General features: G+C 42.6%; 1 protein-coding gene across 2 annotated transcripts in view; it reads left to right on the forward strand.

Annotated features, from left to right (window-relative positions):
* The window catches only part of Hml (hemolectin), an 80,344-nt gene that overhangs the window by 48,792 nt on the left and 13,755 nt on the right, over nucleotides 1-17,797 (forward strand). For both annotated transcript variants that reach the window (XM_069509690.1, XM_069509691.1), the window contains 21 exons: nucleotides 337-468; nucleotides 1,184-1,566; nucleotides 2,148-2,269; nucleotides 2,618-2,811; nucleotides 2,976-3,194; nucleotides 3,609-3,767; nucleotides 4,953-5,241; nucleotides 6,115-6,268; nucleotides 7,084-7,189; nucleotides 7,705-7,978; nucleotides 8,862-9,083; nucleotides 9,441-9,675; nucleotides 10,420-10,568; nucleotides 11,075-11,325; nucleotides 11,603-11,820; nucleotides 12,787-13,004; nucleotides 14,066-14,257; nucleotides 14,637-14,764; nucleotides 15,829-15,945; nucleotides 16,278-16,397; nucleotides 17,293-17,442. In XM_069509690.1, the coding sequence (XP_069365791.1) occupies nucleotides 337-468; nucleotides 1,184-1,566; nucleotides 2,148-2,269; nucleotides 2,618-2,811; nucleotides 2,976-3,194; nucleotides 3,609-3,767; nucleotides 4,953-5,241; nucleotides 6,115-6,268; nucleotides 7,084-7,189; nucleotides 7,705-7,978; nucleotides 8,862-9,083; nucleotides 9,441-9,675; nucleotides 10,420-10,568; nucleotides 11,075-11,325; nucleotides 11,603-11,820; nucleotides 12,787-13,004; nucleotides 14,066-14,257; nucleotides 14,637-14,764; nucleotides 15,829-15,945; nucleotides 16,278-16,397; nucleotides 17,293-17,442 (4,032 nt within the window). The remainder of the gene's footprint in view (nucleotides 1-336; nucleotides 469-1,183; nucleotides 1,567-2,147; nucleotides 2,270-2,617; nucleotides 2,812-2,975; nucleotides 3,195-3,608; nucleotides 3,768-4,952; nucleotides 5,242-6,114; nucleotides 6,269-7,083; nucleotides 7,190-7,704; nucleotides 7,979-8,861; nucleotides 9,084-9,440; nucleotides 9,676-10,419; nucleotides 10,569-11,074; nucleotides 11,326-11,602; nucleotides 11,821-12,786; nucleotides 13,005-14,065; nucleotides 14,258-14,636; nucleotides 14,765-15,828; nucleotides 15,946-16,277; nucleotides 16,398-17,292; nucleotides 17,443-17,797) is intronic.

A 17,797-nucleotide genomic window follows, 5' to 3' on the forward strand; every position in this document is an offset into this window, starting at 1 on the left:
TTCCACTTTGCCCTGTACAACAAGACATCCGATGGATTCTTTTTCACGGTATGTGCCGTGTTGTGTCCAGTTTAGTTGTTACTAAAGACAACGTCGTTATTAAAATTCTTCCAAAAGACGTCGTTTGGTGCTGAGTTCTTGGAGTATAAATCTACAAACGCCTACTAAAATATTGTTATTGCAAAAATGCAAATTTTTTTTGGGACTTTTAGCAACCATGTAGATCCGAAAGCACAAAAATCTCGACACTGACTGACATAGTAAAGTCGCCGGTATATACCGCCAATCGTGGATTTTTTTGAATTTTGAACCGATTTACTATAAATTTATTCGCAGGAATGTATCGACGGTTGCGTTGATGAATCGGTAGCGAACATCAGATGCGAGTTCGGCTCGATGTGGCGCGACCACAAGACTTGCGTGCCGATCAAAGACTGCACTTGTTACAACGAGGGACAGATTGTTAAGGTTTGGCAACATTATCAGTACCCTAATTATAAATGCGAAAGTGTGTTTGTTTCTTGGTTTGTCCTTCGATCACGTCGCAACGGTGCAACGAATTGACGTGATTTTTTGCATGGATAAAGACCTGGAGAGTGACATATACTTTTTATCCCGGAAAATCAAAGAGTTCCCACGGGATTTTGAAAAACCTAATTCCACGCGGACGAAGTCGCGGGCATCAGCTAGTAATATTATATAAGTCCCTCAAATTGCTAATGCGCGTGGCCGCCATTTTAGTGCCGTCAGCACTAGACTGAAGTTTCGATCTGGTATATTTGTATTTCGGCTGACGTCAAAACAACGTTATTTCGATGTTAATGAGACATGGTTCCAGCGCAATAGCAATTTATGGGACTAATAACACCCTTTGCCAACTCATCTTCAAAAATAGAAACCCGCGCGCGTATACAACCGCGCTCATACATTTTTTTAACGTGTAAAGGAGATGGACAAAAAATGTATGGACGCGTGCCCCAGAAGGTAGAGAGATGATAATATATGTGCTATTTAATAAATGTACAGAGATGATATATGTGCGATTTAATAGTAAAAATCTTCTATTTTAAGAAGAAAAAACTCGCATGTTGTTTTGCAGTCGTGGCATTAAGTTTGTGAGAGGCATAGTTCAGCCTGGGGCAAATTTTGTCCGTCTCGTTTTATCAAAACGTTATTTTTTTAGCCTGGCGGTAGAGTGGCGGAAGACTGCAAGATATGCCAGTGTCTGGACAACGAGTTGCACTGCGACACAAGCCAATGCGTGTCCACTCTCAAACCCATCACCGGCTCCCCGATCTCACAAGTCAAAGTCACTGAAACCACTCTCACTCCTGTAAACGAAACAGTTGCCACTACTAAAGCCCCTGACCTCCTTATTGCTACACCTCCTACTACTATAAGTTCTACGACATATTATACTACAATTGCCCCTATTATTACGTCACCTTCTACAATTCCCACAACGCCTACGACGGTGCGGCCAGAAAAGCCAAGAACGCATGAAGAAACGACTGTAATAATACTACAGACTACGGAGTCGCCGCCTCCCGAATGTAACCCTTCAATGTAAGTCTAATAATGCACATTTATTTTCTTTTCTCACACAATATGACTTTTTTTAATAAAGAATATTAGCCATGTTAAATGACTAATATTCCCCTATCCTCTCCAACTAAGCGTCAAGCTTGTGCTTGGAGTAGGTACGACAATAGTGCAACGGGCGGAGTTTGAACCGTCGACCTTTCGGTTTTCAGTCCACTCCTTTACCCGTTGAGCTATTGAGGCTCATACCTTTAGAAAGACATTGCGGTTTCGTAGAGCGTTGTCTCTGTCGTTGAGACCGACAAACCGTGACATAGGTATGAAAGACAGAGTCAACGCTCTACAAAGCCGAAATCTCGTTCAAAATGTACAATATTTCTTACCGGCTACTGTAATTATAAGCTACCTACTACAATAATTGCTAATGCGCGTGGCCGTCATTTTAGTGACGTCAGCACTAGACTGAAGTTTCGAGTTGATGGTATATTTTTACTTCGGCTGACGTCAAAATGACGTCATTTTTCTGTTAAATGAGACATGGTTCCAGCGCAATTGCAATTTGCGGGACTTATACAACAGTTGAATTTGCTTTGTCGCTTCCTCAGGTACAAAAGTCTGCTCTGGGGAGGAGAGAAGCTGCCAAAGGAGGCGTTTTCAGCTAGTTCATACGCAAGCTCGTTGTTTGAGCCGCAGAACGCCGTGTTGAACGGACGCCCCGATACTAATGGTTAGCCTTGTTTTTTTCCAAAAAAAAGAAGGGCATAGATTTCTGCATGATGTGTGTGTTCTTTTTAGGGTTTTGTAACTTCAGAGAAAATGGGAACTCTTATAGGATCTCTTCATTGTCTGTCTGTCAGTGAAGATCCGTCAAGGGAACCAAAACCTCTAAGGGACTTACCGTTGAAGTAGAATGATGAAATTTAGCAGGTAGGTAGGAAGAAGAATCAGAAAAATTTTATAGGTTTTGATTCCCTTGTCTTGACAGACATAACAGACGATATCGAAGTGATCCTATAAAAGGTTATTTTTTCCCTTCTGAGGTACGGAACCCTAAAAGGCCATGATCATTTTCCAGCTGGAGCGTGGAGCCCCGCGAAAGATGATAAGAAGCCATACATCCAAGTGGAGTTTCCCCGCAAGGAACCGATATACGGGGTGCAGATGCAGGGCAGCCCTTTGTTTGACGAGTACGTCGAGAGCTACGAGATGATGTACGGGGATGATGGCAACGTCTTCTCCCCTGTTAAGGGTCCTGATGGGCAGTCTAAGGTTCGTTATATTTAGTTTCCCAGTAGACCAGTGACAAATCATTAATTCCGGGCACCCTGACTCTGTTTTTGAAAAAAAATTAAAAGTTTTAAGAATAAATCTTTCAAATTCAACATAGAAAACAGAAAAACAATGTATATCGATAAAGGGTGATTTAATTTCAGATATTCCGTGGACCAGTGGACAACACGCATGTTATGAAGCAAATGATCGAACCGCCGATCGAAGCGAAGTTCGTGCGGATCATGCCGCTGAGCTGGCACAGCGAGATCAGTGTTCGCTTCGAAATCATCGGATGTGAGGAAGTCTCTACCACCCCCACTGAAACCACTGTTACCACCACTGAAACCACCACTGTTGGCACTACGGTGGGACTTACCACGGTAAGGACACAAGTCTTGTGATTTGTTTTCTCTTAACGCGTCCTAAAAGGCACATTTCGGATGTTCAAAGAATCAAGTTTTGGCCTCAAAAACTACAATTTTGTTTATTTATTTTTTAATATTAAAAAAATTAAAGATATTCTTTAGTGAATTACCTACGAGAATTATTATTTTATAGTAAGTAGGGCCCATGTTCAGGTATCGTAAAGATATCCTGAAAATATGCCAATGATATCCAGCAGGACTTTTAATATCGGCGATGGTGCATGCGGCAGTAATATTCGATTAACTCTGTGTCGGAAAACGTAAGCTTTCTGAATTAATTTCGAGAGAGCCTGTGCTGTACTAATGCGAACTGATCGTTGTCACTTTAGAAATGCTATAGACCTATATTCTAGAACATAACTTTTTCAGCCGGAGCGCATGCAATGCACAGAACCCTTAGGCGTTGGCGGCGGACTTCCTACAAATATGATCGAAGTCAGCTCCAATTACGACGCGATTCCCTTCCTGAGCCTTAAGGCCGAACGCGGGTGGAGGCCGCTCTACAGCACGCCAGGAGAATGGATCATGGTAAGTCCATAATCCAACTTGAATAAGTCGTCGAACAGTGCGTGCTGTCAATGATAACATATGGATCCGACACATGGTCGCTAACTAAGGATCTCCGCTGACTGACTCTGGGCTTTCTTATGAGGCATAAGAAAGCCCAGAGTCAGTCAGCGGGCGATGAAGAGAGTTATGCTTGGAGTTTCTCTACGTGATCAAATCAGAAATGAGGAGATCCGTAGGAGAACTAGAGTAACTGACATAGCTCAACGAGTTGCGAAGCTGAAGTGGCAATGGGCAGGGCACATACGTCGGAAAACCGATAGACGTTGAGGTCTCAAGGTATTGAAATGGCGACCTCGCACCGGAAGGCGCAGCGTTGGAAGACCCTCCACTAGGTGGACGAACGACATCAGAAGAACCGCAGCGAGCCGCTGAATTCAAGCGGCGCAAGACCGTGGCCAGTGGAAGTCCTTACAAGAGACCTATGTCCAGCAGTGGACGTTTTTCGGTCGATGATGATGATGATGAAATATAAAGGCAATTGGGGTGGGTGATGCCCATGTCAAAAATAAATTATTTCTCAGTAATTATTAAATAGAGGGTCTTCCAAAATTTCTAAAATCTACGTGCATTGTAAGTTTTAAGTTCGCTAACCATTTTATAAATTATCGCTTTAACTAAAAAAGTACGACGAAAAGACGAAGTCACATCTAATATGTAGGTACATACAAGCTTCCATACTGAGTGAGCGTTTTGACGTTGCTGATTTGACCAGTAGGCACCATCCCTATCTAAATGATTACGTTCCATTACTCGAGAAATTTCCATGACCTCTTAAGCCTAAACTTGACATCAGACCCTAACAAACCATACCTAATCAAGAATAATCCCGGTAAAATAACTTTCCATTTACATAATTCGTTGACACCTGAAAATAAATAAAAGTGGTAAAAGTGGTCTGTTTTTTAAGTAACCTGGCATAGTTATTACATTTACTATCGATGATAATAATGGATGTTTGCCGAAAACCTGAACTAAATTGATATAAATAATATTCTGGACTTAAACTATGCTTTATGTCTGTTTTCTTCAGGAACATTCTGAGGAACATAGCAATAGCTTTGGATTGGCCTACTTGGTTTAAATATTTTGCATAACCGATGTAGCACTTGCAACATGTTCCTGATAAAAGTTTCTAATCCCCAGTTCAACTTCACATCACCACGCAACATAACTGGCATCAAAACTAAGGGCGGAGTGAAAGGCCACGTCTCCGCATACAAAGTCATGTATACCAGCGACCTTAAGACCTTCAACCCGGTGTTAGACAGTACTGGCAAGCCTCGCCTGTTCCCCTCGAACTTCGATGCAGACAGTGTGGTGATGAACGAATTCCGGCCGCCCATACATGCGCAGTACCTCAAAATTCTGCCTGTGAAATGGGACAAGAACATTGAGATCAAGGTGGAACCGATCGGATGTTTTGAGCCTTATCGTAAGTATACTACAATTCCCCTTCCAGATTAGGATTTTTCAGTCATAAGATTTGGGAGATGTCAATCTCATCTCTAACACCGAAAAATTGTATAAAATTTTGCGTAAAAATTTTCTTACTGCACGTCAGATAATGCTCTGAAACGGACTATCAGGTATTTTCAACTGTCATCACCGGTTTCAATACTGGCGATTCTCGCCTGTTCCCTGGGAACTTCGATACAGACAGCGTGGTGATGAACAAATTCCGACCGCCCATACACGCGCATTACCTCAAGGTCCTGCCTGTGAAATAGGAAAAGTACATTGAGATGACAGTGGAACCGATCGGCTGCTTTGAACCTTATCGTGAGTATACTGCGATGCCTTTTCCAGATTAGGGGTTTTTAGTGTTGAAAATCTGAAGGACGTCAATCTCATTCCCAGCACTGAAAAATTTTTTACGTCCAGTGGCTTACTATTGTAAATTGGATACCGCACGTCAGATTCTATTTTGAAATTAACTATTGGGTTAAATTAACTACCTGCACAGCCTCTGTGCTAACCCCGTGCGGAATAGTACGGATGTGTGGGGCGTTCCACGCTTCATATCCCGATTGCCATCTCGAACTATTGGGTTCTCGTTGGTATCTCGACCTGTCGCGTACTATACTTCCAAGTGTCGTGGCGCGTTATTAACAAACTGGATGGGGATAATTTTTTTCAAATCCTTGACCTTCACCATACTCAGTCGTTTCAATCGACAAACGTCTTCCAAGGATTTACCCAGATTATGGTCTTGTGCCCAGCTCGCTGCAGCGAGTTGTTTCATTGCTTTTTCTGATGCTGAATCACCATTTAAGAACTATATACTTAGCTATATTTGTTTTGCCAGCCACCCCCGAGCCGCCGAAAGAGCGGGTGCCCTTCCCGTGCCAGATGTGTCCGGGCGTGCAGGAGGTGCTGTGCTCGTGCGCGGGCGATCGGTACTACGACGGCGAGAACTGCGTACCGCGAGACCAGTGCCCCTGCCTCGTCGGCTTCATCCCGTGAGTACACTACCAAGAGCAACCCATCGCCGGTTCCAACCCAACGTCACTCCATGAAGCCCTCGGCAACCTGGGCGGTCTATTCGGCTTCTGGAGCAAGCTTGGATGGCTGGAGTGAAGACTTCAGCGGGGAGGGGCAATGCACGCATGACAGACGGAAACGTTTAAGTGCGGAAACCAGCCCAGAGTGAAGAAGAAGAAGAAGACATCGCCGGCCCACTACTGAGCGCTGGTGTCCGCTCAGAATGAGAAAAGCTTAGGCTATAGTCCGTGACGGTGACCAAGTGCGGATTGGCAGACTTCATACACCTTTGCGAACATTATGGAGAACTCTCAGGCATGCAGGGTTTCCTCACGATGTTTTCCTTCACCCTTAAAGCTAGTGATTTCACAATTTCACCCTCACCACCTGGGTTCGACCGTCCGTTTTGCCAGATCCTTCTTTCCACGCACATGCGAACTGTGGACTCAACTCCCTTAGGCTCCCATTAGATTACATTATGGGGTTATTCAAGGGGCGGACCAATAAATTCCTGAAAGTCCGGCAACGCATCGGCAGTTGCTCTGGTACTGCAAATGTTCATGGGCGGTGGTGATCACTTAACATCCGCCTGCGCGTTTGCTCGCTATTCCATTTTTTTTAAAATGATATTTAATTGCTTAAAATGCACTTAACTCCAAAAAGTTAGAGGTACATGCCCGGGATCGAACTCCCGACCTCCCGAATAAGAGGCCGATGTCTTAACCACTAGGCTATCGCCGTTTTTCAATAAGCAGCAGTTCAGCTGGTATTAATCCCATTGTCACTGTTATAGATATCCGGTGGGCGCGTCGTACCGCGGCGCGCATTGCGACGAGTGCGTGTGCAAGCTGGGTGGAGTCAAGGACTGTAAACCCGCCAAGGCCTGCGAATGCGAACCGGTGAGCTAAAAAAACTAATAACATACCTCCCCCTTTCTCCTGTTTTTCGTTGGCCTTTTGGCTTGTTTAACTGCGGTTCCAGGGTTTGTGATCCCGGGGTGGACCTAAAAAAGTTATCGAATTTTTAAGTTAGTCCGCCATTTTTTTTTCGAAACAATGGCCTCACATAAAACCTGTATTTATCAATAGCTGTGGGTCGTGACCCCTTAATATCAATCACAATGGTAGGAGTTCTTGGGCATTGGATTGTTACATCTCTCCGTATACAACTCGATTAAGAAAACAAGATTTCATCACTTAGTTTTTACAGTTATTCAGATGTTAGCAAACCGGAAACGAAGGCTTGACGCGCTCTCCGAGGCGCAAACGAAACGAAAACACCGAATTCGGACCAACAAAGTCGTTACCAACTTGGGACAATGTTGCTTATCGATCACAGTCGATTGATATATACGTTATCACAACTAGGGCATACATCCTTCAAAGAGTTACTTACTTTACTTATATTTTTGCAGGATCTCGTCCCAACACTGACGCCGTCCTGCGATTGTCTATGCGAGCCCTGTCAGAACGGAACCAAGATCTGTCCGACCAGCAAAATCTGCCTGCCCCTGGAGAAATGGTGCGACGGCTTACAGGACTGTCCCGATGACGAGAAGGATTGTACCACTGTAGCGCCCGTCACTGAGACTGTGATCACCACTGTCATAGCCACTGTTGCTGCCACTAAACCCACACCCACCACCCCTGCACCCACCACTGTAACACCCACTACCACTACTGAGAAACGTAAGTCTAGAGAAAAGAAATAAAACACCCACTCTATCACACACATTTGCACCCATTACCACCAATGAGAAAAGTAACTTTATAAAAAAGAATGGGCGTAATCACCACTGTAACACCCACTACCACCACTGAAAAACGTAGTTGAGAAAGAAGAGTTAAAATACGTGTGCACCGCTCTAGCGCCCGTTACTAAGACTGTGATCACTACTGTCATAGCCACTGTTGCTGCTACTAAACCCACACCCACCACCCCTGCACCCACCACTGTAGCACCCACTACCACCACTGAGAAACGTAAGTAATTGCGAAAGAAGAAAGAAAGAAGGTACTAGAAATTTTTATTATATTAGAGCCATTTCGAAGCCACTTTATAAATTTCACATCTCATGTAGGTTAATTGTTCAGGCATATAATTAATCAAAAGTCAATAAATATAGAATGGGTCTCTAGAGGTTGCTGGACATATACGTCAGCCAAAAAGTGTCACCTAATATCTTAGAATATCTGGACGGAACGACAAAGATGGATTATAAAGGCATGATTCCGAACCACGCTGCACGCAGCAGCGCTGCCGCAACAGTGCTGTCACCAGCTGTCACAGTCCTGTCGCGGCACTACTGGTCCCCATACAATCTCTATAAGCTTATATGACATTACATTCCGAGCTAGGCAGCAATGTTCCGCTGCCGCGACAGGACTGTGACAGCACTGTTGCGGCAGCGCTGCTGCGTGCAGCGTGGTTCGGAATCATACCTTTAAACACTGACACAACAACTTAAAAATGTCGTTTTAGTCATTTCAAAACCATTCTGCACTTCAATTTACAACAATTATAAATTTTGATGAATAAAAATACAGTTTATATACTTTTTACTCCATTCAGCCCTAGACTGCCCGAAAGTGGAGTGCCCTCCGGGATACTTTGTCCGCTACACTACCTCAAGCCACAGCAGCTATACCAAGTCCTACACATCAGACCTGCCGCCTCCAAGACCGCGAAACTCATACCAGAGGTTCTATAAGGGAGGATTCTCCAAAGGAGGCAGGACTGGTTACGCTAAAGGAGGATTCTCCAAGACTGGTTATTCGAAAGGTGGAATATATGGTGAGCTTTTATAATCTGAAGTTTGATTACCTCGTTGTTCTAGTTTATTCGGAGTTTACCGTTGGGCCAAAAAGAGTTATTGCAGTTTTGTATCAAGAATTTCTCAGTAACATACCGGAGTTGGGAAGTTTGGGAGCTTACATCCCCATGCCTTGGAAGACACGTAAAACCGTTAGATTTGCGCCTGATTTTTCTCCAGTCGTAATGCCACAGTGTGTTTTAATGTTATAAAAATACAAACACAATAAAAAGATTTAAAGTAGTATAAAGTAAAATGTTGGACACTTTTTTTATATCTTGCTGCATATCTTGTACTGTAATCAATCGAAGTTTCAATCAATAAAATCATATTTTTAGGTCCACCATCCCGACCGCGACAAAACGAAGCGTTCCAACTGGACAGACCAGCTTTGAATACCACCACAGCAGAGACGAAGAAAGTGTGCCCTCTGTTCAAATGTATTCCCAAACTACCCCCCATCCCTCCCAAAGGATCAACGCCGGCTCCTCTTGTTTGTTCCACACCTACTTGCCCGCCTCGATACACGCTGAAGCTTGAAAGTGTGCCTGATAGTCTCAACTTGTGCCCACAGTAAGTACTGATTAACTGGCAAGCTTTAGTATAGTGTCCTTGCGGTTTACATTATGAACACTGACCATTCCCGATACGATTGTCATGAATTTTATTGCATTATGTGTACCTAAATTTCAGACGAAATAAGTGCGCCCATTGTCCTGCAGTCATAATCATAATCATAATCATAATCATTTATTTATTTTGCTCAGATATGGTAGGTACATGTATATTATTTACATGGGGTCTTAAAAGTTAGGTAATCAGTTACATATCCTGCCAAGCATGGCGTGCAAATGCATCTCATAAATCTCAACTTCCGCTCACTCTAAACTTAAACTACTTATATAATAGATGGAGGAAACTTAAACTATTATTATTAAGTAGAAGAATTTAGTTTTATGGTTGATATAAAATAAAATCACGTTCAAAGATTTAAAAATCTTACGCAGAGTTTAGGAAAGAAACTCAAACTAATAATTCTCAAAAAATAGGATTGAATACGTGTAACGAGTATAATAACTGCACTCAATAAGGAGCGGTGAACAAAACTAAACGAATGCATGGATGGATTTTTAATTTTTAGGATGAGACTCCACTGTCCGTCTTTGTATTGCCGCTATAATAAAAATAATACATATATCAAAATGGCCGTCATGAAAATTTGAAAAAATTAACAAGTGTTATTTCTTGTACGATGGTACGGAACCCTTCGTGTGCGAATCGCACTCACACTTGACCATTTTTTTATAAATCCTACAGATACGTCTGCGTGCCTCCGCCTGAGCGCTTCGACTACTGCAACGTCACGGGCCGCACCTTCACAACTTTCGACGGCACTGAGTACAAATATGACATCTGCTTCCACACGCTAGCAAGAGAAACACGCTCGTTTGCCTGGATTATATTTAGTAAGTCATTTTTGCACTATCCACTAACGCTCAACCCTATAGGTTGAAGAATATAAGTATGTATAGGAGAATCACGTAAAAGAACTGTAATCTATGCAGAGTCCAAAAATCCGTTTACGTGTTCTGGTTATAAGTATCAGTTCATGCCACATCACCATCATCATCAACCGATAGACGCCCACTGCTGGACATAGGTCTCTTGTAGGGAATTCGACACACCACGGTGTTTCGCCGCCTGAATCCAGTGGCTCCCTCCGGCTCGTTTTATGTTGTCTGTTCACCTAGTAGGGGGTCTTCCAAGGCTGCGCTTTCCGGTGCGAGGTCGCCATTTCAATACCTTGGGGCCCATTGCAGCATCTTGGCACCTGCCCATTGTCACTGCAGTTTTGCAACCCGTTGAGCTATGTCGGTTACTCTGGTCCTCTCACGGATCTCCTCATTTCTGATTTGATCACGTAGAGAAACAGCCACATAGTAGGTACCTTAACTCGGGATTCTTTCCCCAGTGCGCAAGAAATGCTTCAAGAACACCTGCCAGAATCAACTGATAATCCTACAAGACGACCAAATGATCATCATAAAGCCAAGCCTGATGATAGAATACAACGACTATGAATATACAGTGGAGCAGACCAGCAAGATCTGCTTCCAGAAGAACAGCTTTGATGTCAACCGCCTTGGAAACGGCGTGTCCGTCAAATCCAGGAAATACAACTTCACTGTCTTCTACAGTCCTGATGGGGATGTCAAAGTTGGAGTAAGTATTTTTAAAGTTCTCTAGATCTAAAAACAATCAGCTGAACACACTCACATGCACACACAGCCTTCTATAACCTAGATAGAGACTTACTCGTTAAACTTTAGATGAGTTCAGCGATCCTAATGGGATATAATCAACTCGTAGTCATATACAAAGCTATCCTAATGGGATATAATTAACTAGTCATATACGAATCGTCCAAAAAATATTTCATTAAAAACTTGTCGATACTAATTTTAAAATTTACCGTAAATTAACAAATTATGATCATTAGGTGCCCAAGAAATACATGGGGCATGTGGATGGTTTATGCGGCGCTTACGACGGCAAGGCGTACAACGATCGCTCGCTGCCCAACGGCCGACCGGCCCACAGCATCGAGCAGTTCGGTCGCTCGTGGGCCAAGCCGGGCCTGGCGCCCGATGCGTGTGAGATCAAGGTTATTCCTCCAGAGAAACAGAACCGATGCCATGACGTTTGCAAAGCTATCACGTACGTATAATGATCTGATTGTCATCCGCAAGTTTTAAGTTGATAAACTCAGTCTATAAGATTTTCGTACATATCAGCTTTGTCAACCGATAGATGTCTTCTAATGGTCATTATTTTTTAATTGTGAGATAAGCTTGCGCTTGACAATCATGTCTGAAAAACAGAGCAATGATGAAGTGTAGGTTGGAGCGCAGAGCGCGCTTGTCTAGAAGATGCCTATTCACTCTTGCCTTAAAGGTATTCAAGTTATACTTGGCAGGAAACACGGACGCCAAGGGCATTCTACACCTTAGCGGTTCGTATCAGAAACGTTGAGCAAAAACATAGGTCTGTTATAGGGACTTGCACATGCCACGGTTTTGCGCCGCCTATATCCAGCGGCTTTCTGCACTCGTTTGTTATCGTTTGTGTGCCTAGTATCCAACGTTAGTCTGCCAACCTGCGCTTTCCGGTGCGGGTGCAATTTTAGCACCTTAAGACGTTATTTTGGTACGCTTCCACTCAAATTCATCTACTGGGAGATTCACTTTCAAAACACTTATTTTCTTTTTATTAGTCTTTCAAATATAATTTCTTACTTGAACGGTATAAGCTGAACGTTATCTGCTAATTAGTAACTCTAGATTGATATACCGTATTTTGTAAAAAAAAAAGATGGAGATGTACAAATGAAGTGATGTTGTATCAATAAATTGTCTTAATCACGTCATCCGTCCCTGTTTACATAATAAAATAATCTATCCATGAAAGCGACAGAAAGAACTAAAAAGTCCCCAGGCAATTTGAAAGAAAGAAAGAAAGAAAGAAAAACGTTTATTTTTTAAAGCTGTACCACACATTACCAGTTAGACCTGGTTAGGTTATCCCGGCGCCTCTAATACTTGAGTAGTAAAGTCAAAAGACCACAAGTCGAAGTAGCGCCGACCGAGCGCCAAACGATTTGACCTCTCTCATACAATTTTTCAGCGAAGAGCCGATCGCACAATGCGCTCGAGTACTAAATCTGGATAAATGGAAAAGCATATGTCTGGAGAAAGTGTGCAAGTGCGCCGAAACGGTCGTCAACGGCACGAAGAGGACCGAGGAAGAATGTCGGTGCTTGCTGATGGAGAAACTCGTGGCGGAATGTTTGGCGGCCGATAAGAACATAGATGTAGCCAGCTGGAGGATTCAGATGAATTGCGGTAAGTTGGGATTGATATAGTCTGCTAGTGCGCTGAAACGGCCCTCAAGGGCACTAAGAGGCCCGAGGCAGAGTGTCGGTGCTTGTTGATGGAGAAACTCGTGGCGGATTGCTTAGCCGCTGATAAGAACATATATAGATGTAGCCAGCTGGAGGATTGAAATGAATTGCGGTAAGTTGGGATTCTTACAGTGTGCTGTTCTGACACCAGTCAGTGTGACAAAAGAATTAAGCTGATAAAGAAAGTTTCTTAAGTAGTGCCACACGTCACGTCTTATACCTAAGAATTGGTTACCTCGACGCTTCCTCCACTTGAGCATTAAAACCAACATGCTTTAAGCCCTGGAATAAATTGGGTTGGTGTGTGGCAAAACCTAAAAAAAAGGTACCTACCTAAAGATAAAGAAAGAAAGAAAACTTTTTAGAGTAAAGTAGTAAGGTAGAGATAAAGATTGAGGAATTCGGCTCGAGCTAAAATCAGCCAGATTTCAATTTCGTGGTTTCGTCAAAACGCGTACTTAGCACGCGTTAAGACCTAATAACGTTACAGATAGCGCCGCGCCATAGCGTTGCATTGTGTTGATTACTATAATTGTAGAGCCAACGAGAGATTGCGTTTTTGACGTCTCTTTGTCAGATATTGATAGTAACAGATAGTAACGTGTGCGAGAGGGCACACAATATTATTTTGTACTAGCTTATGCTCGCGACTTCGTCCGCGTGGACTACACAAATTTCAAACCCCTATTTCACCCCCTTAGGAGTTGAATTTTCAAAAATCCTTTCTTAGCGGACGCCTACGTCATAATAGCTATCTGCATGCCAAATTTCAGCCCGATCCGTCCAGTAGTTTGAGCTGTGCGTTGATAGATCAGTCAGTCAGTCAGTCAGTCAGTCAGTCTGTCATTCAGTCAGTCAGTCAGTCACCTTTTCCTTTTATATATTTAGATGTAACTGATAGATGTCAAAAACGCAATCTCTCGTTAGCTCTATTGTATCCAAAAAACTTGTCAGTATATTGTTGTCAACTTGTTTATTCGACCTATCTTTGTAACGTTCTAGTTGCCGAATGTCCGCCGCCGCTCGTCCACTACGACTGCTACCGTAAACGCTGCGAGCCGACCTGCGCTCCCGTCAACAGCGGAGTTAGCTCGTGCCCAGCTGAAGATGGGCAATGCTTCCCGGGCTGCTACTGCCCTGAAGGCACGCTGCGCAAGGGCGATCAGTGTGTCACTCCTTCCGACTGTTTAGATTGTAAGTATTGTCATCATCGTTTTGATTTCTTTATTGCGAATATGTCTAAACAGTTCAGATCTTAGTGTTTATGTTTTTATTTTTTTAACATTTCAATAAAACTTAAAGCTAGCCTTACTAGACAGTCAGGCTGATCCGTTGCGCAAAAAATGAGCCAGCTCTTCTGTCACTAGATGAGGCTATTTACCGCGGTGAATCATCACTTAATATCATGATCAACCCAGTGCCATCTCACTACTTAGCACGGATTTCCCCTCAGCATGACAAGGGTTTAGGCCATAGTCTACCACGCTGGTCCATTGCGGATTCTCCATCTCTATCCTCTAGTAATAATTATTCTGGTCCTGAAAAGATGTCTAGTTCTGTATGATATACGTAGGTTCGTGCACGGGAGTGGGCGCGCCGGCCAAGTACGTGACGTTCGAAGGCGACGACCTGCCCTTCCTCGGCAACTGCACCTACCTCGCCTCGCGCGACAGCAACGACACCGGCTATCACAAGTATCAGGTAAACTTACACGTAAAAACCATATATTTTAATATATATAGCGGGTACATGTACCACGATTAATTTTTGTTTTAGCGGTAGAATTATACAAACCAAGACAGCATCGTACGACATCGAAAGTTAAAGGTGCTGATAAACTTGAGTATTCACTTGTAACAGAACATCAAGCATTCGCCTTTTTTATTTTTGTCGAACTGAACAACGAGCCGAGCCAAGCATAGAGACAGCCAAATATTGCTACGAACATCTTGAGCATTCTAGCGAATATTCTTCACAAGCCCCAAGCAAATCTGCTCGCTAGAATGCTCGCCAGAACGCTCGATAGAATGGTCGCTAAAATGCTCTCGTATTTTTCTGTAATGTAACATTCGCAAGAATGCTTATTACAAGTGAATGCTCAAGTTTATCAGCACCTTAATAGTGACGTTGTGAGATGATGATTATTATTATTATTATTATTATTTATTTATTTATTATTTAATTAGAACGGCCATAAAGCCAATTACACTAATTAAAATACGAGTACAAACTAACATAAACATACTTACAAAAATTAACAACTTAAAATTATAAATTTTAAAAAGCAAAATTATAAATTTTCACAAAAGTGCAAGATCTGACCCATGAGGTCAGCCCATTTGTCAGCAAATATGTCACAGCGAGGGGACTCCTTCAGCAGCGCGTTGAGCGCAGCCAAAGTGCGCGGTATGGGTGACGAACGCGCTACCGTGCGACTAAATGGACTTACGAAAAATTTGGAGCGGTGGCGGAGATAGCTGTAATTAGAGGGTGCATAAACGCAGCAGAGCTTGTTGTGTAGTTCAGAGCAGTCAATCACACCCCTAAGAATCTTGCAAATTGTACCAATTTGGTCGCAGTCTCTTCGGGTTTTGAGCGAGTGGAAACCCAAGTGCCCTTGGAGAAATTTTGTGGGATACATAAATGGGTAATACCCGTGCAATTTTTTATATAAATACCTTAGAAAGGCTTTGAATGCTGATGATCATCATCATGATGATGATGATGAAGTAGTTAGCATTTTCATACTTTTCTACTCAACACAGGTGTATGCCACGAACGGTGCGTGTGCTGACAACCCCAGCATGGTGTGCACAAAGGCCCTACATCTCATTCAGGAGAAAAACTTCATCAATATTACCAAAGACCTCAACACTAAGAAGGTAAGACAAGTTAACGACCTATTTAGAGAGTTGAATTTTCAAAAACTCTTTCTTAGCGGATGCCTACGTTATAATAGCTATCTGCATGGCAAATTTTAGCCCGATCCGTCCAGTAGTTTGAGCTGTGTATTGATAGATCAGTCAGTCAGTCATTTACCTTTTCCTTTTAAATATTTAGATTTGCACCATAAAAAGTATGTTCGACTCGATCAACCAAAGTAAAAATCTTACTTTCAATCAGGATTTGTGTTGAGTTTTTATAATGTACCTTTCCTTTTTACATTTACCTACTATTAATTTTTTTGCTATTGTGATCCTGATATAATTTCCAGCTAATAACAACAGTGAACGGCGCTCAAGTATTCAAGTACCCCTTCCACGCAGACTGGGTCACCGTGAACTTACTCAACGGACAAGATGTTAACGTGAACCTGCCCGAACTGCACGTTGAGGTATTCCCATCGCTTTATTTCTATTTTGAATCCAAAGCTTAATAAAGGGGGAATAGTGGAACAACGTTTCGACAGCTGTCATTGCAACATATTGTTTTCCTCACCATAATTAATTAAATTTTATTGTTTTAATGCAGTTTTGAACGGTAATTTAGTGGTAATTCAACTGCTTAGTGCTTATTTACTGTGTTTACAATGAAAGCTAAAGAAAAAGTGCATATTTGGATATCACATCACTTTCGTAGTGCAGCCAAATGGCAGTTAAACCTCTTAAAACACTAACTTTCAACAATGAACACAAGAGAATTTGTGTTATCTGTTTTCATTCAAATTGCTTACACTGGAACAAAAATTATACAATACTAGCTTATGCTCGCGACTTCGTCCGCATGGACTACAAAATTTCAAAACCCTATTTCACCCCCTTAGGAGTTGAATTTTTAAAAATCCTTTCTTAGCGGATGCCTACGTCATAATAGCTATCTGCATGCCAAATTTCAGCCCGATCCGTCCAGTAGTTTGACCTGTGCGTTGATAGATCAGTCAGTCAGTCAGTCAGTCAGTCATTCAGTCAGTCAGTCACCTTTTCCTTTTATATATATAGATGTAACCAGAAAGCTGGCAAAAACGAAGACAGGTGATAGTACTGATGATTACTGATATGATACCACAAAAAAAAACGCGAAAAAAAACTATTAAAAATCCTATAATTTTGTAAAAGTTTACGATATATTGCAAACAACTGTCTGACACAAAATTCAAAATTCTAACCAAACAAAATGTTTAACAGCAAAATTCTCTTTGGCTTAGTACAAAAATTTTAGAGATGGTTTAATCAAACGTAAGACCCGTGTTTAACGTCAGTTTAAGTTTTGATTGTTTCACAACCCCACAGCTGACGGTGTTACAAGCAAAGATGGAGTTCACAGTGCAAGTGCCGTCGCAACTGTACGCCAACCGCACTCAGGGGCTCTGCGGAGTGTGCGCTGGGTACCAGCAGCACCTCATCACTAGCAATGGAACCGTTGCAGAGAACTTTGACGAGGTACTTACATATTTCTTTTTCCATATTTCATCGCATCCACCCACTTCCTGCCACCAAAAGTCCAACAGGTTTTGAGAGCCTCAATAGCTCAACGGTTAAAGGTGCGGACTGAAATCTGAAAGGTCGCCAGTTCAAACCCCACCCGTTGCACTATTGTCGTACCTACTCCTAGCACAAGATTCACGCTTAATTGGAGGGAAAAGAGGAATGATAGTCAAGGGCCATGGCAAAAATTCTTTAAAAAAGGTCAAAGGTCATCAGTCGAGATGGGGTGAGGTCCCCTCAAACTGCACTTGGTGGTACCCAGTTTTCACTCCAGAACACGTCGGTTCTGTGACAGTGTTGATTCTTTTAA

The sequence above is a fragment of the Maniola hyperantus genome, chromosome 3 (assembly GCF_902806685.2).
Source record: "Maniola hyperantus chromosome 3, iAphHyp1.2, whole genome shotgun sequence".
Classification (NCBI taxonomy): Eukaryota; Metazoa; Arthropoda; class Insecta; order Lepidoptera; family Nymphalidae; genus Maniola; species Maniola hyperantus.